Consider the following 26,243-nt stretch of genomic DNA (forward strand, 5'->3'; position numbering starts at 1 on the left):
TTTTTTTTTATACCCCAACATTACTACTGCATCCACAGGCCGCACTGTAAAACAATCTCTTCCTTTTCCCATCTTTAATGTTGAATGTGTGACTCTACCAAGTGCAGCATGCTGTTATACTACAACCAGCCCCGCCTGTTTATTACTTAGAGTGGGTCACATTTGCCCACTGGCTCGACAAAGCCATGTGAATTAGGCCCCGACTTCAATTGCTGCTTGTGATTATTTACTTGAGCTCTTTTTGTTGAGAACTTTTATACTCAAAGCAGATAACGCATGTCGTCCACCCCCCCCCCCGCGAAAGGAAAAGCTACTTCTCCAGAAAAAGGAAGAAACTAGTTTGCAGACCTTTCAGTGTCCAACTGTGAGCTAAGCCAGAGACTAAACTGTGGCGTTATGTGCAAGTTCTGTAAGACTAAGAAATGTATGTCACACTGGTACAGCTGTGTCCTCTTTACCTCACATTGTTTTCCTCGACAGCATGTACATTGTGAAGAGGATCAAGGTTTTTGTGAGTGTCCTTGTCTCCCTGTATATCATCACTCTTTGAGGCATGTTAAACCATAGCCCCAATTTTAAAGCTCTCAAAGCCCTAAACAAGGCAAGTCCTTCTACCAGGCACTGTTGTATTTCTTGAGAGTTTATTTTCTGCCCTCTTATGAAAGCTGACACGGGCACTAAACTTGTCAGTCTTTTGTCATGAACACACAATAAAGGTTGTTGAGTTATTTGTACTTTTTACTTGGAGGCTGGAGAGATGAGAAGGGGTATATTTTTTGTTTCTTTTTATGCAGCACATTGCAGCGAACACTGTCTTTATTTTCCTATTGTATCTACTGAATATGGTGTTGATATGAAGATATTATAATGAGACGTGTATATATTTGTAAATATGTAATTCTGATATGTATGTAAAATGAAAAGCAGCTTTAATAAAGATGGTTTCCTCTATGGGATATTGCTTTTTTGTGGGACTTGAACCTGTTTTATTAAAAATGTTAATGTTATTATTTTTAGCTGGCAGAGCTCTTAATTAAACCAGTGCGAGCCCTGTGTGTTGGCTTTTGGATCCCCTTTAGCTGGCACATTTTTTAAATTCAATTTTTGTATTTTATACATTTTTGTGTGATCAATTGCGTTCAACATTAAACACATGGATACACTGCTAATGTTATGAATTATATATTTTGATCCGGAAGTGTAATTTCAACCACGTGGTATCTAACCTCCAATGGGCTTTTTCCAGTTTAGGCCGTCATGTTTTGGCCTGGGGCTCGTTCTAATATGATCACACTCCGACCTTCAGACTCTCTCCTCCTTTAATTTTTTTTCTCTCATTGGTGGACAAAAGTAAATTGTGTCCCATAAGATATCATAAATTTAAATATGATAAATTACATAGCATTTGTATGTGTTTGAATGGTATATAATATAGTAAAACATGAGAAAAGGTGGTTAAAAGGACTTCTTGTGAGAGAATGTGAACGAGACTCCGCCGCGTCTGGAAAGATACAGATGTGTCAAGTTAGCAAGCGTGAACTAGATTACTACCGGACGTCACGCGGTTTACACGATAAAGCAAATTTGTCTGTGTCACAAGGTTTTGGGGTGCAAATAGGAAAAAGTATTGTTTGAATTCATAAATACATGGATTGTTTCGCTTCATATTAGCTATTTCAGTTTCATTTCAACCTCTCGTGCCTTTATTCTTCCGTTAGTTTAAAATTATGAGCGTCCGTTGGTTTTGTTATGAAAATCCCCACCGGAAGTCAGTTAAGCTTGTTCACGTTACCTTGACAGCAGACTGGAAAGCGACCAGATGGATTTCTGCAGTGGCTTCTTCACAGCTTCCACACATTTTAAATTGTAACGCACACATTATTAGCTGACTTTCCTGCTGACAAACAGCCCTGGCGTGACTTCAAAAGGCTATCCGGGAGGCTCGGCTGTGCTGTGAACCGGGACAGAAGCGGTCAAGACATTTAAAGATCCCCTACCAAACATCTTCCTACTGAAGGTATCATTTCTAACCCTTACTGTCGAACAGCAGTGGTTTCTAGTTTTCGTACTGGTGAAATATTACTGCCCTTGACAGTCTTTGTAACTTCAGTCGGGGTTGAAACGTTTAAAATGTGTGTTATGTTGCGAGATGATGTCTCCCTAATGTCCCTTTTCAGCAGTTGTTCTGAAATGATGCAGACAAACTGTGATTAGCTTTGGAAATCTGTCAAACAAAAAGGTAGTTCAGCCGGAGGCGAGAGGGGTGTAGCCTTGTTAAATCACATTGTCTGTTTATGCGGCCTTATGTGTAATTTACCTCTGCCGTCTGCTTTACAAGCTCTTATTCCTCCAAACACTGCCGTTCACTGAAGATTTTAATTCTTCAGCAGCACATATACAGTGTGTGTTTTGTGTGTTTTTGTTTTTTTTTCCTCCTTGCTGTGTTACTTTAGACGACCTGCGTCAGGCTAGCCAGAATGAAAACAGCGCAACTTCCGGTCACTTATTTCAAAACAAAACAATTTAGATAACGATTAACCTTGGGTGTATGGGAAACTGTAACGTGCATCTTTAATTGATTTTTTACGCTTTGTACATCAAATAATTGATTAATTAAAGAAATAACTGACAGCTTAATTGCATCCCTGTTGTCGTTATTGATACACTGCCACAGTCTGTCAATGCAGTGACCCCAGTTAAGGATTAACCTATGAATGCTGATTCATGTGGTTAAATTTTTTATGGTAAGTTTCTGTTATTGTACAGCTGTTAATATCACTTTTAGAGTGAGACTATGATGGATATTATGCGGATTGATTTTAGTCTCATTGTGTGTTTTGATAATGCTTGAATAGTTTTATAAATAATAATATATATCTTATATCTTACTTATAAGTCTGTTAGTTTTTATCAGTAATTCAGTTTCACTGTCTTATGTTGTTTTTGGAGGTTTTTCAGAGAAGACCAAATCAATTCTGGAGTGAATTTATATTTTATATATCTTGGATGTAGAGCTGAAGTGATTTGTCAATCAGTCCATTAGTAGTGGATATTCATTAAGGCTATAAGCAAATATTAAAATAGCAGCTTCTCTGATCTGAATATTTATTTATTTTTTCTTAGTCTTCGATGATTTTTAAAAAAGTAGCCTAAATATCTTTGGGTTTTGAAATGCTGGTCATTCAGCGTTTGAGATGTTTTAAATCTGCTCTGCTTTTATTTTATAAGAGAAACTATTTAACATCCTGTGTTCCTCTGGCTCCCTCTGTTTGCCTTGACACAAACACAGACCAGAATCAGATACAGTAGTCTCTCATATCCTGGTAGGATAGGCCCGTCTGTCACTGGTTCAGAATATTAACCCTTATTCACCCTGCACACAACCCTGTCTTATACAGTCTATGACATAGCCGCAGCAACCTACAAACACTCCTGATGAAACTTTGAGCTGTGTAGCTGATAGCGTACTTGTACAATATAGTCCAGGTCTGTCAGGGTGTGTGAAGACATGAATGTATGGTCAGCCCCTGCATCATGTAGTGCATTAACAAGGCTTTCAGTAGTAATAGGCAGGGATACTTTGAATCTGTAACTTGACCAAAAGTTTTACTAACGTGTATTTGTTTCATACAAACGTCTCAATATCATCTTGCCACATTTATGTTCAGCACGACATATTTAACTTTTGGCCTGAAATTGGCTTCCCAGGCTATGTACCATCCCTTGAAAGCTCTGACAGTCAAATGCTTAGGTTAAAACTAAAGCCGTGGTTGGAGTTAGCCTCCTATAACGAAGGTGTTGATCTTTGGAAGGAAGGTTTGCCTGGCAGACTTAACTGAGGGTGAAAAAGTTCTGGCCTTTTTTTGTTTGTTTGTTTGCCATGATACTGTTTAACAAACCAGTTAGGCATCTGACACAGCCAATATCACAGAGCCACAGCTGAGTATTTAATGTTATGGAGGTTTCTGTACTTCGGTGAAGTGCATCAAACACAGGCAGGCATCAGGGTTAGTAGTAATATTGCGATGCTCCTGCATAGGGACATTTTTTGGCAGTCACGAAATCTTTTTTGTTTTCAAGTTCAAAGTTAAAATGGGAAGGAATCTCTCACATCATTATCAATCTCCGTAATGGACTTGATGAGCTGATGTTTGTCCTTTTCAGGGGAGCGTTCCTCCCAGGTTGCCTCGGAGAGGACGATCTCCTTGTGAACGTCTGTAAGGAGAACGCCTCTTTGTCGTTTGAGATGGGCTGTGATGTAGTTCAAACACTTAGATCCTTATTTCTCTGTCTGGGAGCTGCCTCTGTAGACTATTGAACTAGTGTTTTTAAGATAGAAAATGGAGCAAACAAGGTGTTTTCATGATTAACCTAGATTTATTGTTTATAGAAAGTCCGCGTGGCACAATCTTTAGGTCTTGACTTTGATTTAAGCAGTTTTCAAAGTAAGAAATAAACCCTGTTGTGTTTTGTTACTCTGAGGGGTCAACTGATTTCTTGTCTTTACTTTTATTCAGGATTTTCTCTTTGACACACACAAATCTGATATCAGCTTAAACCAACAGCAATCATTTATGCAGAGTGAGTGCGTGAGATTTAAATATCCTCCTTGCTCCTCCCTGAAACACTTAAATTCCTGTTGCATGTGTTACAGTACATCATGGATAGCTGCCACTGCATTCCAGACAGTCGAGAGACAAAAAGCTGTCAAATTAGAGGCCTCCACCTTTCTTTTCGCAAGGTGGTACATTCATCATGTATGTTGTTGGATGCCTTCATGACGAAATGAAATAGATTTGCAAGCATTCCCAAACGCTTTAAAAATGTGTCAGAGGAGGGCACAGAAAGGAAAGTCATCAGAGTAATTATGAATGAGGCTTTTCCATTCGATATTTGCATTTTGAATCTGATAACTTATGCATGCTATCTTATTAATTGACTGAGTCATTTTGCGGACAATTTCAGATGCTTAGCAGCTGTGTATAAAGGTTAAAGATTGTGAGTTAATGAGGTTTTTTTTTTTTAATGAAATCTGTAGATAACCATCTTGCTACGCTGGAGTGACTGAGTATTCATTAAAGCCACCCACGACTGTGCAGTTTGCACTTGTTACAGTGTATATTACTGTAATCTGATGCTGCAGAAGGCTGCTGTGCTGTTTGATGAGGGCGTGGGACCTGACTAAAGTAACTGTATTGGCAATTTGTACATTTATGGCAAATAGATCAGCAGACAAAACCAAACAGTAAGATGCAAAATGATTGTTTAAACTTCAGAATAAAGATTGAATAAAAAAAATATATAAGAGTTTGGGCTTTAAAGGTGGGCACAAACTATTGCAGATGAAATGGAGAAGTACATAAAAGAACATACTTAAAAAAAGTATGGACAAAGTAAAGTCATGCAGCCCCAATGCATGTTGTGTATGACGGCTTGAATTATTCAGGATGCACTGAGTGACTGTTCAGCACAGGTCTGGCAAAGATGACATTTTTCTTTTAATGTCTGCTTTGACATTAAGCCCATAGGTCACAACAAAGGTCAGGTTTACAGATAATTCTGCTGAAACATGTCATCTTTCTTTACAGCTTTTCTGCGTCAGATATGTGATAGTAAACTGAGTATTTTGTGTGTTTTGGACAGACTGCAATTTGAAGACGTCCATTTTAGTATTAGGTCATTGTGTGGTGCAGTTTTCACCATTCTGACATTTTTATAGACACAAAAGATTAAGCACTCATGAACATAACCGTTTGTCTATATATATGTATAACATACAACATACATGATATCCGCATTTATTACTTGAAGATTATATTAGGTTTGCCTTATCTGAACCAATTACTTTCAGAGCAGCAGGAAGCCTGACCTTACTGTGTTGATGCTCCTCTCCTTTGAAACCTCGAAGTGTTAAATTCACCATTTATTCTGAAAAAATAAAAATAGTAGCAGCGTTAATACATATCATCATTATCATTATTATTATTATTGTCATTACTGTCACAGGATCAGGATACATGCGCTGACATATATGAAACATAAGAAAACTACGATTTAAAAACAAAGCAGAAGCAAATGTGTCTTTCCAGGAAACTGCAGAAATCTTATTATTTACTGCTTGAAATGTCGGTTATTACTGCTTATACCTAAGAGTGAAATTATTCTTTCTAATCAGAATGAAATTATGCCATCTGTCCTTTTATCTTTATCCTGTATATCTTTATTTAAGGCTCATTTGTCCTCATGATTACAGCTCAAACATTAATATTTGGGGCGTCGTGGGTCCTTTTCTCCATTGGATTACACTTGAGCGGAGCAGCTAGCTGTGTGTGTTCAGACCCAGTGGGCACCAGATTAATTCCATTACATAACATTTAGTCAGTCTTAAGTAGGCTACAAGTAAAAATGAAGGCTTCACAGTAACCTGGAGCTTAAGCCTTCCAGGACTCAAAGAAGTGTTATTAGATGATTAAAATAGACTCTTTAATAAGCAGAAACATTTAGTGGAACCGTTTTTTATCTGACACGGTAGTCTGCAATATGATTAAGTATGGGCCCCGCTTTTGGTAACTACTTCCTCATTGCCCGCTTATCCTTTGACAAATATTGACTGGACTGAAGTTGTGTGGACGTGACGTAATGTGACGATAAAGTGAAACAGAAGCAGCCTCGTTGTGTTTTTCTACTTTTTCCAAGCTGCTATGAGGCATCTTGTTTCTGTGCGAGTTTATTTGTGAAATGTGAATCAGCAGTCTACCTTCTGACCGATGCCAGAATGATGTCAGAATAAAAGCATCAATAAACATCACCATAACACCCAAAACAAACAAACGTTCTAATTTGGAGGAACACGACCTGGTATCATCATTGAAACCTTTTAAATTGATTCATTAACTGAAAGGTTGAACAGTGCAAGTCAGTGTTGGGGAAAGTGAACGCGCTCAGCTGAGGTTTTGTCTTTGTCAGGTGAAAACCTTGTGATTCAAATTGGAGCTGTTGTCTTGTTTTTGCGAGGCATTAAAGAGCCCTCTTGTGTAACTTTAGAAATGCATGTTTAGGCTTGCCCTTTTAATATGTGAAAAGATTCAGTATTTTGCAGCTGCTGGCTACGGCTCAAGGAAACTGTGCAGTTTAATTTACACTTAACCTCATGTTCCTCATTCTGGGGAAAATACTGATACTACTGATATATGTGCTTAGAGGAACTGTATATTTGTTTTATTTTATCATTGTTACACTATAAGCTGCAGCAGCTGTTCACTTATGTTACCCTGTGGTGGAGTTGATATTATTTGGGCAGCGTCTTGGGATTTGTGTCATATAATTAGATTTTTCTAATGGAGCAAAATTGATGTCATAAATCCATTGTAAAGCTTAGAGTTTACCACTTTGTTTTAGTACTGTCCGGGGTATTGTCTGCTCTCAGCTGCTCAGACACACAGCTCTTTCACTGTCACAGATCTTAACTTTCTGTGGCCGTGTTACTGAGGCCTGAAGTGACTCTTCCAGGCTCTGCAAGTGTGCCGGTACTGTTGCATCTTGCAGAGTTGACTGACGTGGACTCTGTGTAACATTATAGTCACTGATTTATGTGGCAATAGCGGAAGTGGAAGCTCTAACCTTGGTGATTTTAACCCTGTTAGACATACAACAGTGCAAAGTGCAGCACAAGAGTCATTCTGCAGAAAAAAACATGCAGGGGTGCAGTGGACCAACCTGTTGAAAAACAGCAGCAGCACCTTTCTAACAGCTCTCCTGTCCCCTCGTGGATAAATAGCGTATAACCTCTTTCAGGAAGCTTTTCAGCATGTGAACAATGTACCCAGAGTGTACAGCTTGAATTAAGGTGAGACTTTGTAAGTATGTACAGTACTTTTCTCATGGAGCAAGACCTGAGTGGGCAAGGAAGGAAGGAAGGAGCGACAGGGTTTGGAAGAGAAGGGAGGTAGGAAGGGATGAAATGAGGCAAGCAAAGATGGAGTGGATGGAAGGAGGAGTGGTAGCAGAGGTGGACGGAGAAGAATGAAGGTGGGAGTTGGAGTTAAGGCTGAGGTTAATGCCCGTTTACATTCCCAGATGGGGATTAGCAGTCACAAGTTCTCCGCCTGTTCCTGACCTGGCCTGGCTTGTGAGGGTCACTGCTGCCGACTGGATCCTTTTAAATCCTCACACGCACTTTCATTCACCAAATTAAAATAAAATTAGTTTTATGTTGTTGACATGTTATCTGTTCTTCCTGAAAACATGACTCAGTGAAAGTTTGAGGCTCCAGCAAGAAACTGACAATATGAGGTTAGACGTAACAAAAGACCTGCAGGCTTTGAACAGTGGAATTGCATTTTCCTTTTACATATGTCCTGCGAGGCTGAATGGTACATGCCTGGAACATTTCCATGCTGAAAGTCCTGTTTGAGACTTGATGTATCAGTATGTTATGCAGCAGTATCTACTGGCACCTTGTTACCCAAACAGTCTGTGACATTCTGGCTGTACCAGGGCAAAACACACCCTGAGGCCTGCTCAGATAAATGGATAATGTACAGCCACCTACTGTATGTCAGATTTTTAACCAAATTTTGTTGTTTTAAGAATTAAGAGCAGGTCTGACTGATTTGGGCATCTGTGGAATAAACTCAGCAAAAAAGCGCACAATAGATACCATCATTTTGATGTATGCTTTTTAAATATGTTTTCTTTGAGGAAACTGACCTGAGTCAAAATGTATTTACAAAAATGTTAAAGCACCTGCTTTTACCTGACTTATGGTAGAGATAGATCAGTTGGCTTTACTAAATATTGGGCAGATAGACGCCTCTTTTAAAATATTGTGTATCGACTCGTCAAAGTTCCTAACATGCACCATAACTTGGCAGATATGTGACAGTGTTTAGTCCTGACTCACCACCTCTGAACGATGTGTTAGACTGAGGCATGATCCTACAAGTGCAGGGCCTCAAAGTGATTCAGAAATTAAAATTGGTGAAACGTTTAGGAGAAATTTGACTAACTCCCTCCTTGTTCCTGGCGTTCTGTAACAATCTGATGTGCCTGATGTTGATCTGAAGAGTCTTGTGTTAAAGGGGCCACAGTGGGCGCTCACGTAAACTAGAGATGACGTTGGAATGTGCCTCTAAGGTGCTAGATGAATGCACACGCCACGCTTGTTTCTCTCTCAGAGGCCTTTTTTGAGTTGTTATACCAACTGGATGAGGAAGTTTTAAAATTCATCTGTTCCAGGAATTCTTCACGATTGGTCATTTACTTCAGAGGAGTTAGCCGGGATGGGCTTTTGTAAGCTGATATTATTGATTGTGTTAACTTTTTTTATATTTGATTGTTTTTTTGTCAAAGGAAATATAATCTAAGTATTTAGTGTAAATTTCCTTCAGGGCTGTAGTGCTCTTTGCAGGATGGAAAAAACAATGAAACCCTACTTTAGACCATGAAACACCTACACTTCTTTCTGAGACTTATATGAATTCCTCCCGTGTATTGAATCAGACCAAAACTGACAAAGATAGTGGTTGTATTTATAACGGTGACACCAGCACATAGTTTGTCCCCTAGAGAGCACTGACAAGTTTATTTTCAACTGTAAAATGTCCTGTTTAGTAGTAATCTTAAATAATCACATTTAGGGCATCCTGATCAAAATATTTATTAAATTTTAAAAAACTAAGTTATGCTGGGTTTGCTTTTTAAAAACTCTTAAATATTTATGTTTGCTTCAAAAACTAGTATTGGTACTCTCATCCATTATTATGTATTCCAGAGAAGCTGGTGAGCTCCTAAATGTCACAGAAATGTTGAAAAAGTCCGTCATGAACTGAGTTCAGAACTGACTCTGCGCTATTGTGGAGGAACGGAAAAACTGTTCCCTTGAAAATTATTATTTTAGTTGTCACTGCTGTTATTGCATCCAGCTTGTCATTGACTGCTCCTTTATGTCCCGTGTGTGTGTGTGTGTGGGTGTGTTGTTACTATGTTTCCCAGGTCCTAAGGCAAGTGTGTGTCCATCATGCCGCTGTTTGGTAAATCCCACAAGAGTCCAGCAGACATCGTCAGGACCCTGAAGGAAAACCTGGCCATCCTGGTCAAACAGGATAAGAAGACAGACAAGGTAGAGAAAGTGTGTGTGTGTGTGTGTGTGTGTGTGTGTGTGTGTGTGTGTGTGTGTGTGTGTAAAAATGTCTGGGTGTCCAGCGGCCCCTGGGTGACAGCCCTCTGTGAAATGAGAACATGGAACAGCCTGGCCCTGTCATCTCCTGACGCTTCACTGTCAAGACAGTTTACTCTTTCACACATGCACACACACATTAGCCACACAAGCCAAGTTCAAGCTCAATTTCAGCTTTCTCCTTTTCCCCCTTTTACCAGAATGACTCTTAATCTGTAATGTTTGTTTTAGGTCAAGATTTGCTTTTGTGTTCCTACATATTGTGCCCTTGGAAAGAGCAACACAGAGGCACCTACTTACCACCTCCTCCTCCTCCTCCTCTCCCCATCTTCTTCAACCCTTCCTCTCTTTTCTCCAGGCGTCTGAGGAGGTGTCGAAGTGTTTGGTGTCCATGAAGGAGATTCTGTACGGTAGCAACGATAAGGAGCCTCACACTGAGACTGTGGCCCAACTGGCCCAGGAGCTGTACAACAGTGGCCTGCTGATGTCACTAGTAGAAAACCTGCAGGTCATAGACTTTGAGGTATGGAGCCATGATATCAGTCCACATGTTCCAACTTGTCTTTCGGAGTTTCTCCCTAACCACACTGTGTGCAAATCCTTGCAACCCATTCTCACTCCCAAGTCGCACCAGTTGGCGTCAGTTTGTAATGCGTTATGGAAAGCCCTGTAGCGTCACTTTTGAACGCTAAAGGTAGGTGTAGGATAGAAACTGGACTTTCAACCAGGAGACCAATGTTTGTTCCCAATGTGAAACCAAAAGTCAATATTTAATGTTTTTATTTCAGTTACGTTGGTTACGTAAGTTACGCAAGTAACGCAACTTAAGAAAGTTAACTGACTTACATAAGTTATTTCAATCCATACCATGATCTTTTCCTAAACATAACCAAAATGCAACATTTCACAACGTAAGGAAGTACTTTTTATTTTGAAAGTCTAACCGGACATTGCATATTTATTGTCGCTAACTTGACCGCGGAGCCTTAAATGTCGAAAAATTTCCCGAAAGGGGTACAGGGAGTTAATATGTGACGATCCTTCTTGATTAAGCTGCCATATAAACACAATGGAAAAATATTTTCCTAAAGGTTTTCACACACATTCCTCTGCTCTTTGGAAAAATGTTGCCCATTGTGATATTAAAGGATCATTTTGCACTATTTAGCACAATCATGTATTATACTGTCTTTGCTTTTAGAAATTTAAACATATTTTTGTTTTTTGTTTTTGTAACATTAACAAAAATGAAAATGCAGATGCTTTGCTATGCAATGCTAACTGATTTCCATACTGTGTAGAATGAAAAGAAAGGTGTATACCGGTACTTCAGTTATAGAGGTAAAGGAAAAAGGATGAAGAACAGAAGGACATAACAGTACTTGTGTGTTTAATTTCATGTGTGTTTTTAGGGGAAGAAGGATGTGTGTCAGATCTTTAACAACATCCTGAGGAGGCAGATTGGGACGAGAAGCCCCACCGTCGAATACTTCTGCTCCCACCAAGAGGTCCTTTTTATACTGCTGAAAGGGTGAGCCACACATACACTTACACTCAGAGTTTATAAAGTTCTGTTATTAGTACTTTTTAACTGCAAGTCTACATTTAGTATTTTTCTATCTTATTTTACTTTTCTGCATACATCCATTTTTTTAATAACACATTTCTTCTGTTTATGTACATTTTACACTTGCGTTGGCAATGTAAATGTCCGTTTCCCATGCCGATAAAGCCCCTATTGAATTGACTGGACAAACTGTACACTGGCTTCCATAGAGGTCACACAAATGATCTCTCTCCCTTTTGAAGGTACGAGACTCCACAGGTAGCGTTGAATTGTGGGATCATGCTGAGGGAGTGTATCCGCCACGAGCCACTCGCCAAGATAGTTCTTCATTCGGATCATTTCAACAATTTCTTCAACTACGTGGAGATGTCCACCTTCGACATCGCCTCCGACGCATTCGCCACCTTCAAGGTAACATGGGTCTTTCCGTTTTTTCCTTTGTAAATTTGGTGAACTGGCCCTTTTTAAGATGGATTAGGTTGATCAGTGAGCAAAAGACATAATTTACTTTTAAAAAACTACTGTTCAGCTCTATTATCTGACTTGATTTATAATTAATGTTTCTGTCTTTATTCACAGGATCTCCTGACAAGACACAAAGTGCTTGTGGCTGAATACCTCGAACAGAACTACGATGCTGTGAGTGATTCGAGCTTCGCGCACACTATTAGTCTGGAAAACACATGACTGTAATAGCTACCACACACATTAATGCAAGTTTGTCATGTTATTTTCAACCAGCGTTACCAGGTGTAGTAACTTGCATCCCTCACCACATCAGTGCAAGACACACATGCACTGACGTCCCACATACGTCAAGCAACATCAGCTGCTTAGCGCTATTTGGAAGCATAAACGTAAACACTGTCCGCGGCTCTAAATGACGACTTGACCAGGAAGACCCCAAGAGGGGAAACGCACACAGATACAGAGGTATCAGTCACAGCAAGGCTCAATGACCTACTCAGGTTTGTCTCTCTGAACACACTGTGGTCGGACACAGGTATTCACAGGGCCTTCTGAGGGATCTATTCAATATGCGGGAAAAGAGGGAAGATAAGTAAGAAATTTTGACTAATGCACTTAAAGTTCCTGGAAAACTGAATCCTTGGAAAGCCCTCTCAGTGTCATAACTTGTTTAGATACAAAGCTCTGCTGTATGCGGTCAGTTTCCCCAGGCAGAGGGGTCCCTTTCACAGGTAGGGCCCCCAGGGGTCCTAGGCTGAAGAAACCCCACACAAAACTGTCTTTTTACCTGGATGCTGTATGTTGACAGAGCCTGTGACAAGGCTGAGCCAAAATACAGCACAAGCTAGTTATTTGGTTTTGACAGATTTTAATATCTCATGTACTAAACACAAAATATTATTGTGGCAAAGGAACTTACTGTCCTTCGGTCAATGCCAGATGTTTAGTGTTATCTTAGATTAATCTGTTCAGAGACAAAGAACTTTGATTTGTTTAAGTGTAAGGGGCATAAAACACAATACAAAGACGTATTCTGTTGGTCTGCGAGATCAAGTTCCCACTGGTGTGAAAACTTGAGAGTTGTGATTGTCAGAACAAGTTACTTGGGAGAAACTGGGATGACATCTCCAAATGAATCCACTTCCTCTTTGTTATATGTGTATTTTTTTTTTTACTTGTTTGAACACAAGTAGTTTTGGTCATTTTGTGTGATCTTGTTTGTTTTTTTTGTTTTTTTAATTGTCCTTGGCGGGCAAATGGACAAGTATCTAAAACTCATGCAACTAGACATGTTAAACTGCAAGCCTAAAGTCTCTAATGTCTCAGTCTGTTAATAACGTATAATAAGGTGTGTCTCTTATGTAATTGCAGGTGTTTGCAGACTACGAGAAGCTGCTGCACTCTGAGAACTACGTCACCAAGAGGCAGTCTCTAAAGGTTGGATGCAGAGTTTTAGATTTGTAATCATTAGAACTAGTCTGTTTGGCTAAAATTCTCGCATAAAAAATAAGACCCAACACTGTGGATTGATTTTTGCTGTGAACCTATACATGTTGCAAGAAATTTTCTTCAAACGGGAATTAAATAAGCGCTTATTCAATAGAATGGTGTACATTAAAAATAGCGGGGGAATTAAACATGACTGATTAGAGAAAAAACTACCACCACATAACCAACTCCTTGATGATACCAATGTACCATTATGGAATTGGTATTTACCCTGGCAATGAACTCACTGCTTCCAACAGCTCCCCACTAACCCACCACTGCTGTACGCCAGTTGGACAGATAGCGTTAGCATCATTTGGTGTGTGGTCTGTTTGTCCATGTCACTATCAGGCCTGGATTTACACTTTCTGTACTCAGGAAACATTAATCCATTGAAGTTCTCCGAATTTCTGTCACATTGTTTTTGATTATTATCAACATATTCCTCCAGCTTCTGGGCGAGCTGTTATTGGACAGACATAACTTCACGGTGATGACGCGTTACATCAGCAAGCCTGAGAATCTCAAGCTGATGATGAATCTGCTACGAGACAAGAGTCCCAACATCCAGTTTGAGGCCTTCCATGTCTTCAAGGTAAAAACACAATGCTCATCAGCAAATATGGATCCATTCAATTAGCTCATTGCACTATGAAGTTTACCAAAACTCAGACACAGTTTATCCAGGAGGTAGATTCTCTCTTAGTGTCTGTTTTATGTAGAACATTTGTGTTTTCTGCTGCCTATTTCCTCAGGTTTTTGTAGCGAACCCCAACAAGACGCAGCCCATCATCGACATCCTGCTCAAGAACCAGACCAAACTAATCGACTTCTTGAGCAACTTCCAGAAGGAGCGCACAGATGACGAGCAGTTCAACGACGAGAAGACCTACCTAATCAAACAGATCAGGGATCTGAAGAAACCGGCCTCCTAGAGAAGCATCCCTCCCTGCCCACTAACCCAAGTTTTTATTGATAGGAAGACATACAGTAGAAAAAAAACACATTAAAGATAATGGTTAGTCTATTTAAAAAAAAAAAAAAAAAATCTTCAAGACGTTATTAGTCTTTTTTCTCTTTTCTCTTTGTTGGTTCATTTAAAACTTGTGCAAGAGTAGTTCTCAATCGCCGATCTTTCTTTTGTACATTTTTCTCACGAATTCTGTATTTTTTTTTTTCTTCATTTGTATCGTGTAGTGCCACAGCTCATGGTGTTGGAGGCAGCTGATTTGCTCTATTGGGAGAGCTAGCGGTTAAAAAAGCTTCGGACAAAACAGGCGTGCCAATTTTTGTACAGTCACCAGTTGCAGGTGCTCTGTTAGTCGCTGCACTCGAGTTAATTTGTAACTGTTTAAATGAAGTAGCTGCAAATCCCAAAAATAATGAAGAATTCCTGCTTTTTTTTTTGTTTTCAATGTGTCTGGGTGGGATCAGGCAAAAAAATATATATACTTTAGAGTGAGAACATCTTAAGTGTGAAACACATTCTCAGTCTTTGCTTAATGGCAACAATAATCCTCGGTTGCCCTCTGATAGCCAAACGCCTCTTTCTTATAGTACTGGCAAAGCCAACATTCCCTCAACTTTTCTTTCTCTAAAACTAAAAAAAGCATCATCATAATCAAATACAATCCCAAAATGCCAATGCAGCTTTAAGTCTTGTCTTCCTTACTATTCCTTGCAAACCTCAACAACTGATTTGCGTATTTCTGACAGCGTCGTGACAGATTTTAGCCAATTCAACGGGGGAAAAGGCTGAATCAGTTCAGTTGAGAACACACTACACGATATATAGAGGCTGATCTGTCTATGATAGCTTTCCAATATCACAAAGCTTTGGCGCTTGTCCGAAAAATGTTCGGCAGGTCGCTGCAGATGTTATGTTGTGAGTGCGCTGTGAGTTTCAGGTTTTAAATCGGCTCTGACTGGTCATGATTTGTTTTTCACCACCGTGATCCTGCAGTTTAAGAGAGGGGTTTATCTGAACCAGACTAACCTGCAAAAGTTAACCTTTATCATCAGTCAATCAAGATTTAAAAAAACCCTGTGCCATTCAGTTTAACCGAATAAGCTTGAGTAAGGCTGAGAATGGGTGTTTGGAGAGAATGGATTTTTGTGACGGTTGACCAAAAATTGCCAAGAAAAAATAGTAATTCTAAGACTATTTTAAAATTTGTCTTTGAAATGAAGGGCCTTTTTAATTGAGTTATTGGGCTGCTGTCGGAACAGTAAGCTCCAATCATTTTGATCACTGGTTCTCTCTGCTGGTGGCTGACGGCACTTTCTGTATGATTAAAAAAAATATGATGATTCAAATGTTTGTTTGTTTTTGTTCATCTTAAGCTGATCACTGTTTTCACATTGCTTGATGGTCATTTTTTGCTTTTTATCTAGTTTCATTTCTCGTCATGTACAGTTTATGGTTTGTACACCTGAAATGAGTGCCATTGTGAGTGAGAACATTGAACATTAACAGGAGGCACTTTGCTCTTTATGAGAGATGAGAGCAGCTGTAAAGATGGCTGTTGGTGTTTTTGTTTCACTCTTTTTCTTTCTGTACTGTAACTAGTGTTTTTGCTCTGATTTGGATCTGATGTTAGTATTAGAGAGGTAAAGATTCAGAGGTGCCTTTTTGGTTTGGCGTGTTTTCCCTTTTCTTTTTTTGTATTTTTAGTATCACTCTAGGGGGAGCTTAATTATTATGTTAATGGAAATATGCTCTGGATTGAACATATTTGTTGTGATTAAGCAGTGAACCTCTTAACTCACTATATTTGAGTTAGACTGTCAGTTTTTAAACTTTTTGCAGCTGATTGGTTGCCATTGTGTACGGAGCAGGGTCACAGTTTCACTTTGAGTTTGTCACCAAAGTAGCGCTGATTCAACATGTGAATTGCAAACTTGTGCCGGCTAACTCATCTGGAAAACCGTTGCAGAGTGAGGCCATATTTGACCTGTTAACAGGATTCGATCGTGAATTGTAACTGTGAAAAATCCACATGTAGTTAAAGGACCAAAAAATTAGCAAAATAAATGTGGTTAAAATGCTACTTCTAAAGTGGTGTTGGTTTTATATTTTATTTTAAAATGGAAAAATGATCATGAATCCATTTTCTAAAAATTAAGTTTCAATTAAAATTGAATTTATTTTCCAATCAATATTGGATGTTACTTTGAGCCTTTTGTTTTATGGAGTAAATTAATGAAAATGTCTCTTTAATGAGAACCTTTCCCTCTAAACAGTTTAAAGTTACGTCCAGGACCAATATTTAGCTGCCACATGTTAAATACAGCAAATCTAAACAGAAATAAAGGCAGTAGTGGAGTACAGTAGGGTTAATGTAAACCTGTGAATTGACATTCTGCTTTTTCCCCCTCCATGTGGTGTAAAAGAAATGCAGTTTTGGGTGGAGTAGGTTTATGTTATAAGCTGTGCCATATTACACTATATCAGACTATAACATGAGGATGCAAAAGTAGACCAACCAGCTTTACATGAGACTTGCCAAACTCAACTGCGTCTTTGATTTTGCTTGTTTAAAAAAAAAAAATAAAAAAAAAATAATATTAATAATGATCAACTTTGGTCCCAGCAGAACTTCACTTCATCTTCCCAGTGTCCTCTGAAAGCAGCCACCCCCACCCCCCCCCCCCCATTGATGCTATTGTACCGCATTCACAAGAAATAAAAGGATGGGAATGCATCTTCTGTGTGTGTGTGTGTGTGTGTGTCACTTGCTTACAGTCAGGTGGAGTGCAATTACAGATGCTGAGCTGCTCAATCGAGTGTAAAGATACCCCTTATATTTTCTGAATAACTTTATTTTCATTTTGTGTGTATTTATGTCATCAGCCTGAAAAGATGCTGAGAGGCTCCAGCAACTCTTAGATTAGTCCTTCTGTATGATTTAGACCTCAGTTACAAAAACATTTGAACAGCGTGTTATTGTACCAACAGAAATATGTAAACCAGTTCTGCTTTATGTAGCATTGTATCTCATACCTCTTAATCCCTGTGAAATTAATTAGGATTACTTGCTATAAAGAGACCTTTCATAGCTTGTGTCTTAACTAGTGATCAAACTTAAACTCATGCTTCCTTTATAAACTGAAATGTTGCTGCCTCTTTGTGAGGATAAATAACATCTAAAGGGATTTGATCTTTCTTCATTTTGCGTCTGTTCAAATCAAATGAAAAACAATATAATTGTAACAGTCTTTCAAATAAAAACGTACAGAGAGATGCTGCAAAGCATCTGCACTTCTTTTAAACCTTGTTCAAGTCAACATCCAGGGGCAACAGGGGCTACCTGTGCACACATACTTACATGATTTCTTGATATCAAATACTTTACACAATTTACATGAACTATTCAGCTTTTGTATAAAAAAAAAATCCACATACTGGGTTTATATTACTATTTTAAATATATTATTTTTTGTGGTATCTCTATTTCCCGTCTTGCTCTGCTTCATTTCGTTCAGTCACTGTGTTCTTTACCTCTTCTATTGTTGATGCAACCATCCATCCCTTCTTAGTGGTTTCCCTTTGAGGTCAGCGTGTTGTATGGTTTTCAGCTTGTTCTTGTCTCTCCACACCGCTGACTTCTTAATGACAGGACTTATGGAAGATACAATGCTAGGAAAGTTTCAGATTAAGTATTTTAGAGGAAGGCTGGCACTTCTTTACACCTTAAAGGAGGGACTGGACTTTCCTCCAGTCACCCGCCAATAACAATTCCCAATTAAAGCAGCCCCTGGCAGTCCAAATATAGCCTTTTAGGTGTCAATATGAGCAACTGTAAACTGCCAGAGTTGGCTGCTGTTGGCTCCTGTTATCACTCAGCTTGGTATAAAACATAAACATGCAGCAGCAGATTTAACAGTCTCCAGAGGGACACAAGAAAGATGCTAATGTCGATGTCCTGATTACATAACCTACAAACTGACCAGTCTTGCAAAAAAACATGGCTCACAAAACCAATCTCAGTCCTACATAAAAAGGGCAAATAGAGAACGTAAAACGATGTGGTACCCAGATTTGATCTTCAGGGAGGAAATGACTAATATTCTGATTTCTTTTTTGCTGCATCCATAAAATATCAAATCTGTGGGTCGTGAGCTAAAAACATGATTCTGTTTTTAGTATGTCCTTTTATCTGTCCATCCATCCATGCGTGGCTGATGTTCAGCGAAGAGTAGGTGAGTCGTGGGATCTGTTGGTGCACATCTTCTTGTTGCTGTGGCTCTCGTGCTCAGCCTGCCTGCTGTGCTTCCCAACGTAACCATCTGGAACAAAAGACAGTAGTGTTACAATACGAGGCAAGGCTGGTCTTTTTTCCATTTATTAATTCCTCTATTCTGTAACTTCACTCTACACTTGCTTTGTGTTTCTAAATACACCCTTAATGGCTGATTAACAGAGCCAGATGACAAGGTGGGACTTACTGCCAAGGTGAGGAGATGACGCCAAGCAAACTGAAGTGCTCCTCTGCCACTGTGAAGACAGAAAAATGTCATTCTCCAAGGAAACGGGCGATATCTACTTCCCCAAGACATCAAAAAGCGGCTGTGTCAGAGATAAATCTATTATGTAATAGAATAAATTAACACATATCTTCCTTTTTAACATATTCTTTAAAGCTTGAGTGCAGAGTGAAGCTGTATTAGCTCTTGATGGGTTAAAATTTCACTAAGATAGACGCAGAACATAGATGCAGAGATGGTGCATGATTTTTCTTCCAATACACACAAAGAAAATCCAAAACATCAGGAAGTTAATATAATATAGTGAATTAAAGCAAGAAAAAAAAAGATTAACAAAAAAAGAACCCATGTACCCACTATGAATTTGCTGATGTTCTTGAGGCTGCTGAACCTCAGGTAGGAAATGTCTCCCTTGTCCTTGTCCCTGTCCTGGTCGGTGGTGTAGATGTGTGTAATGCCGGCTCCTCTGATCAGAGGGATACACTCATCACAGGGACATTTGGTTACAAACAGCATGGTGGGCTCCTCTGGTTTGATGCCTCGAGTCCTAAAAGCATCAGGAGGAACACTTCTGTCAAACACGGTTTAGAATCAGAGGAGACGTCAGCGGGTGGAACATGTCAAGACTGGTTACACATAGATGAAGCTTTTTTCAGATGTCTTCCTCTGCTGTGTAAACGGCGATGCTCTGACCTGAAGGTGATGGCGTTCTGCTCTGCATGTACAATGTATCTGTATTTGCGTCTCTGGCGGTCCTCCTGTTTGTTGTCCATCTGAGGGTACTCGGCGTAATGTGAGCCTGCCGGGTAAGCGTTGTAGCCGCAACCCACCAGGTACAGACACCCTGTTCCACCGCTGCTAGCCTGGGATAAGTGAGCAGTTCAACAAGTTCCATCAACAGTATCAGTGAGAATAGGAATGCAGCAAAGTATTACCATTTATTTCAGCGTTGTGCATGCTGGCACACCTAAATGGAATGGAACCATTATTAACATTACCATTTCCAAATCAAAGGATTAGTTCGACATTTTGGAAATTATGCTTTTTGATTACATGGATGAGAAGATCGACACCACTCTCGTGCATGTATGCTAAAATATGAAGGCGCAGCCAGGAGCCGCTTAGCTTAGCATAAATACTTGAAACGGGTGAAAACAGCTAGCCTGGCTCTGTCCAATTGGCCTTCCAGCAGCCTCTAAATTCACTCTTTAACGCTCTTGGCTCTAAATAATTATAGTATTTAATTTTGCTTACATAAAGGTTCTCACTCACACAAAATGTAATAAGTCAGGAGTATGTTCTCATCATCTGGCTAGAGGGATTTGTCAAAAGCTATCAGCTTGAAACAGCGCACTGTATCCTCCCACGCTGAAACATCAATACATTACTACAATCACCCATAAATGGATTTATTTGATCCCATTTTGGGCGGAAACAACCCCATCTGTATGAGGCTATTATCAGTTTTCGCCATGCTGTCAAATCCTGACTGATGCAGTAAACATAAAAATAATGTAATTGTGCGCCCGAGATAAAACAGCCAAATCAAAGCAAAGTGAAGAAAGGTGAGCTCACCGACTGTCCTTTGGCCCAGATGACAGCACCCACACCCACTTTAGGGTCCTCTGGAATAAAAGTATCAACATGCATGTGAGAAGCTGGTGACAAATGGTAAACTGACATGAAAGCTGTTTAAAATGATAGTGACCTTTAAGCATCTGTTGCCTCAGTCCTTTAAAAATCTAAGAGTAACTGCAACAATACTCGCACGCAGAAATATAATGGGGACTTTTGTTATCCATGTTTCTTGTAATCTGGAAATATTTATCAGGCTTCAAAGCAAGTATAGTGAGTGCAGCAACAGTTAAATTATTGGACTGACAACTGTCAGACAACTTTTCTCTGACATATTATCACCCATTACTTACTCTATCTATTTGATTATAGTGTTGGACATCTATAGAGTTAATTTTGCAAGTGTTTATCTCTATATGTTCAGTCTGACCTGTAATAGGATATGTACTGCTATGCTAAATCCCCCTCAAGTACTGTGAAGCAACAGAAAAAACAACCAGACCTGTTCTATAAGCCAGAAGCCTGGCTTGGATAATGCAATGGCGAGCCACTTCTTGGGGTAGTCCCTCGTGACGAGGAGGCAGTGAGGACTTGGGGTCAGGGGTTGAATGCTGTTCCCTGGGGTCACAGGAATGACACAATCAACAACAAATAACAACTGTGGATTGCAAGCGAATGAAGATTCCCATTTCCAAATGTATAAATAACTGAGTGTTTCTGACCTGTGGAAGCCGTAGTGTTGCTGTGGCACCCCAGCAGCCACTGCAGCTAGAACCTCCACCAGCCCCATCATGTTTTGTCTCAGGTTGGAGAAGTACGGCTCCACACAGAAGTTCTCCAGGCCCATTTGGGTCAGAATCTCCCGGTGCTGCCGAGACGTCTCGAGCAGGAACTGTCTGGAGAAATCCTTCAGGTGTCTTGTCCGCTCTCTAGAAGGCAGGAAGAATTTCTCCAATTTATATAAAACACTACTACGCTAAGCCACTTTTTTAAGAATGAACTGAAATGCAGACATTGATCATTTTTTTACTCACTAACATTTCTCCAAAGAGTGTCTTAGTGTCTGCCAGATGAAAGAAGCTCTGACATGATAAAAATGCTGATATCCAAGTCATCTAATTATTACTGTACACTCACAAAAGATAAGATTTACAAGCAGCCTTTAGTGAATGTAAATGCTGCGCATTTGCATAGCATGTAATCACATTCATACACTGAGCTGCTCAAACAGAAACTAACATTCACACGCAATGCAGCCTGGAGGAGCCGGGGATTGAACCTTCCGATTAACGGGCAACCCGCTCTACCTCCTGAGCCACAGCCACAGGTGGTGTGTACTTAACCTCCACCCTGGAATTTATTAACTATCAAGAAAGCAATAACCATATAAAGGGTTTCATGCACATGAACACTTAAAAAGTATAACAGCCAATTGAAGTCTCTGCACCTAGCCAAGTAATCACAGAGTTGTTTTTATTACTGCTGCAGCAACAAAGGTAGGTACAGTGAGTAGCTACAGTGTGGTACCTGTTAAACAGTTCCTGTGTGTTCAGCCCTGGTTCATCATCAGTCACTCTCTCCATGAAATCACACTCTCTGGACGTCTCGTAAACAAACTGCGCCAGGCCGGGCGCCAGCGGCTGCAGCAGCACACAGATGTGAGGACAGCTGTTGGACTTGAGCTTCTCTGTCGCCACGGCGTCCAGGGCAGCCTCCTCCATGATGCACACAGGTGGACTGTGGGAGTTTACATGGTTTGTAGAGGTGGACCTCAGCATGCTGATCTCAGGGTCTCCGGGCCAGAAGGAGATCTGACTGACTCCAGCTAAAAAAGGGCAAACAGCATCATCTGTATTTGCTTCCTGTTAACTTTCACCAGCGGAGGTACAGCCGAGCTTGAGGTCAGAAGGACAGTTCCAAAGTTCAGCTAAGTGCCAATCTATAAAAACCCCAACTGAGCTGTATAAAAAGTCTGTATTGAGACTTTCATCACACCCTGTACAAGGATACGGTTCGCACAGCTCAGGTTGGTGCCTCAACATGATGTAGCGGCTGAGGGGGGGCAATTTAGTCAAAAAAAAACAAAAAAAACACAGGGGCTGGAATGAATCAACGTGTTATGAAGCAGTAACAAAGCAGGTGTTTTACTTGTAAAAATCTATGCAAAACATCTGGAATGTAAACTGTAAAAGACTCTCTACTCTCAAATCATGATATTGACTGTCAGCAATAACCTTAATTAACTAGATATGCCACCTTGAAAGTTATAGAAACTGTGAAGATATAGTTAATTACTATTAAATAATGTTTCACAACATAACACAATATAAGTTATAAAAAGTTATAAATTAAGTTTGTTATCATTTTTTTTAAACAGCATTACACTACTAATTCTGAAATACACAAATTTAATTTAAAACAAAGTAATAGGCTGCAAAGAATTATGTCTTTTTGCTGCCCAAACTGTTATTATTGAAAATGATATTACAGCATGTGGTGCTGCAGCGACGTCTTGTTCATATTCTTCATTGTTTGTTAGAACTTTACACACACACTTAGTGATGGATTTATAAATAGCTGTTGAAACTCAAGCTTGCTTGGAAATAAGAGATTTCAGTATATTTTGAATTGAAACATACTTAAGTGGCAATAACACCTCCTCCTTTGGACAGAGACCTGTTTCTGTTCAGGGATCAATATGTGGGACTCGTTAACCACAGAACTCAAAATGCAGGGCGCGGTTAGCTTAATTGGTAGAGAGAGCACGCCCCATGTACAAGGCTGAGTCCTTCCTGTAGCGGGCTGGGTTCCAATCCAGCCTGCGGCCCATTGCTGCATGTTGCGCCCTATCTCTCTCTCTCTCTCTCTCTATCCAATTTCCTATAAAGGAGGGATGATTTTAAATAGAATAAACCAAGATCAGTCATTGAATGCTTTTCTGTTACTTTTTTTGTTGTTGGTATTTTTCTTGTATCATTGAGATGTTTCTATGTTTTCACGTTGAACTGTTTGTATCTGTATAAATCTGTATAAAGGCCCAACTTAGCCTGATAATCAGACTGAACTTTTTCATTTCACCTTATTCAAAATTGTCTTACTGTTTTAAATTGATAAGCAAATTGGAGATGTGAGCAAGTCTGGGAGATGTCTGGAACCAGTTAGGCATTCAAGAAAGTAGAGTTGAAAACAAGGCTAGGATATAAACACTATATGGCACTTGTCCAAGCTATGTCATTATCCTTAGAAAAACCTCATTGTCACATAGCATTTTTCTTTGTATCTGTCTACTAATCTCTCTGGCATCTATCTAAAGTTTCTCCCTCTCTCCTCACCGTTGATGATCATCTTGAGGCAGGTAGCGCAGGGTCTCCTAGAGAAGTACAAGTGACAGTCAGCCAGGCAGGCGCCATGTTGGATGATGGCTGCCTGTCCTGCGTGGAGCTCAGGCCCTGAACAGTGGAGCCCAACCACCTTACTGTCCCGCACCACCACCAGACCCATCCCACGGATCTGGAGCACAGCAGAAACAAAACTATTAATTAACACAGAGAGCCATAACACGCTGTGTGCTAAATGTGTCATAGATGAACTGAATTTTTTTACTGGACTGTAGTCATCCTCTTCAGGTTGCTCCTGGGGGAACAGCTCCATCCACAGACTCAACAAGGTAAACAGGTTTACCTTCGATAACCTGAAGCCATGACCTGGAGGACGGCCAAAACAAGAATGATGAGTCATCTTGTCCATCCTTTAAAAGGCAAACCGTCTTCACACAAAGGAGCCTATACACTGGCCAGAGGGGAGTAGGAGAATGTCATGTATGTGAAGGAGTGCCAGGGTCGAAGTTTTGATGGATTAAAAGCCGCCTCTGGCTTCTTATGCGTATCACAGATGCAGCAAAAAGAAGTGACAGCAGCAAAAGCAGACTATCCTATTTTTCTTATTATTCTGGATAGATCTAAACCTTGATGTGCTGCTATGACCATGCATCTACATTATTATCTTAAGTTATCCATTTGCCACTCGAAATGATTATGTCCATGACAACTTAGGTTGACTCACTTGCATGGAACAGGTGGAGGAACTGAATGTAACTTGCTGACCAGCAGCATGGAGGGGACACTGGAGTTGAATGCTTGAAAATGCTTTTAAATACGCAAAAGGGTTATCTAATCTTGATTGTTTTTCTCCAGTTGTCAAATCAAATCTATAATGTATTTCAACAATTTCCCCTCCCTACTCTATTTAAACCTTGCACCTACTCAGCTGGACTCGACTATGACACACAGAGCTGACAAAAGTACACTAATAATTTAAGGTATTACCATGGCGGTCACTTGATAAATAAATAAATGTTTTCCTACAAGTGGTCCTTGTGTATATTTGTTTGGCATGTGATAATGACTGACAGCTCATAACACTGTGACAAGGATGGTTACTTCTCACAGGAGAGAGTTTAGAATAAATCAGGATAATGTGAATTTCCTTCTGCGATACTTTTCTTGAGACACTCATGATGAGTACTGGAAAGCTGCTTGAGAAAAGACAGCTACATTTGCTTGCACTGGTGAACACTTTCTGTCTCTCTCTCACAAACACACACACACACACACACACACACACACACACACACACACACACACACACACCAGCTGTTTTATGACGTGAAAGAAAAGAAACCTACGTAGCTACACCACTACAACATGACCCCTCTCTTCGTGTGGCTCACCTTGCACTCTGCTGTCAGTCTGGGTGCTGCTCTCTCTCGTATCTCGACCTGGCCGGGACTGACCCGGGTCGGCTCGGTTCCTTATGTCGCTTCCTTCCATTCGCTTCGCAAGAGAGCGAAATAAATTCTCGGTCCCGGCCTTCAGGAAGACAAGAGCAGCTGGTAAGGGGACAACACTTGAAGAAGAATGAGTATTAGCCTGGTAAACAGTGACAAGCAGTCTCTGAGCTGCACCGGAGACTGTAGGAAAGAAGCCGCACGCATATACACACAGCTTCCGGTCAGCGCTTTCAAAATAAAAGTCAAAACAAATTCATAGGCTAAATAAATGTTTGCTTTAGGCGTACAATTATGATTGCCTTGGTTTTTAGTCGACACTGTCAGTGCAATGAATTAATACGAAGTTAAATAACACGACAGAAGGATTAAAGCTTTTATTTTGATAGGTGAGCCATGTGTTACCCTACTCTGCGAAACCTTGTTATAATTGCCATTTCCTTGAAATCGAAAGTCCACCTTCACAGAATGGATGACGTTATTACACCAGCACAAATCCAAAAATGGGAAAAGAGGTGGATCAAACACTCAGAGACAAAACGGTTGACAGCTAGACTTTCACTTGCTAAATGTTACATACAATATGTTTCTGTTAGTCTCAGGGACGTGCACAGACACTTCTCATAATTACTTATGATTTTTTTTTTGACATAACGTTAGTTTCACTAATAATTTGTTTATTTTTGACAAGGCAA

The 26,243-nt window shown here is 39.9% G+C and overlaps 2 protein-coding genes across 2 annotated transcripts; one reads left to right on the top strand and one right to left on the bottom strand.

Moving 5' to 3' along the window:
• The first annotated feature begins 1,790 nt into the window (after window positions 1-1,790).
• Window positions 1,791-16,016, top strand: cab39l (calcium binding protein 39-like). Its single transcript, XM_046057321.1, has 9 exons — window positions 1,791-2,017; window positions 9,994-10,120; window positions 10,536-10,700; window positions 11,590-11,708; window positions 11,987-12,155; window positions 12,324-12,383; window positions 13,584-13,649; window positions 14,152-14,295; window positions 14,456-16,016. The coding sequence occupies exons 2-9, from the start codon at window positions 10,019-10,021 to the stop codon at window positions 14,633-14,635; spliced, it is 1,005 nt and encodes a 334-aa protein (XP_045913277.1). The 5' UTR covers window positions 1,791-2,017; window positions 9,994-10,018; the 3' UTR covers window positions 14,636-16,016.
• A 1,488-nt stretch (window positions 16,017-17,504) lies between these two features.
• cdadc1 (cytidine and dCMP deaminase domain containing 1) lies at window positions 17,505-25,726 on the bottom strand. The gene is made up of 11 exons (XM_046057309.1): window positions 25,492-25,726; window positions 24,366-24,466; window positions 24,095-24,272; window positions 22,290-22,587; window positions 21,485-21,691; window positions 21,265-21,380; window positions 20,763-20,812; window positions 19,881-20,050; window positions 19,545-19,734; window positions 19,149-19,197; window positions 17,505-18,989 (listed from the first exon to the last, which is right to left on the bottom strand). The coding sequence occupies exons 1-11, from the start codon at window positions 25,589-25,591 to the stop codon at window positions 18,889-18,891; spliced, it is 1,560 nt and encodes a 519-aa protein (XP_045913265.1). The 5' UTR covers window positions 25,592-25,726; the 3' UTR covers window positions 17,505-18,888.
• Between the last annotated feature and the right edge of the window lie 517 nt (window positions 25,727-26,243).

Source organism: Micropterus dolomieu, linkage group LG01 (assembly GCF_021292245.1).
Source record: "Micropterus dolomieu isolate WLL.071019.BEF.003 ecotype Adirondacks linkage group LG01, ASM2129224v1, whole genome shotgun sequence".
Lineage (NCBI taxonomy): Eukaryota > Metazoa > Chordata > Actinopteri > Centrarchiformes > Centrarchidae > Micropterus > Micropterus dolomieu.

Excerpts from the sequence above, each read along its gene's own strand:
- cab39l (XM_046057321.1), top strand. The coding sequence starts at position 10,019 with ATGCCGCTGTTTGGTAAATCCCACAAGAGTCCAGCAGACATCGTCAGG. Across the intron at positions 11,709-11,986 it reads CTTTTTATACTGCTGAAAGG|GTACGAGACTCCACAGGTAG; the intron begins GTGAGCCACACA and ends TCCCTTTTGAAG. Across the intron at positions 14,296-14,455 it reads AGGCCTTCCATGTCTTCAAG|GTTTTTGTAGCGAACCCCAA; the intron begins GTAAAAACACAA and ends CTATTTCCTCAG.
- cdadc1 (XM_046057309.1), bottom strand. The coding sequence starts at position 25,591 with ATGGAAGGAAGCGACATAAGGAACCGAGCCGACCCGGGTCAGTCCCGG. Across the intron at positions 24,467-25,491 it reads GACTGACAGCAGAGTGCAAG|GTCATGGCTTCAGGTTATCG; the intron begins GTGAGCCACACG and ends GCCGTCCTCCAG. Across the intron at positions 20,813-21,264 it reads GCTTCTGGCTTATAGAACAG|AGGACCCTAAAGTGGGTGTG; the intron begins GTCTGGTTGTTT and ends CTTTTATTCCAG.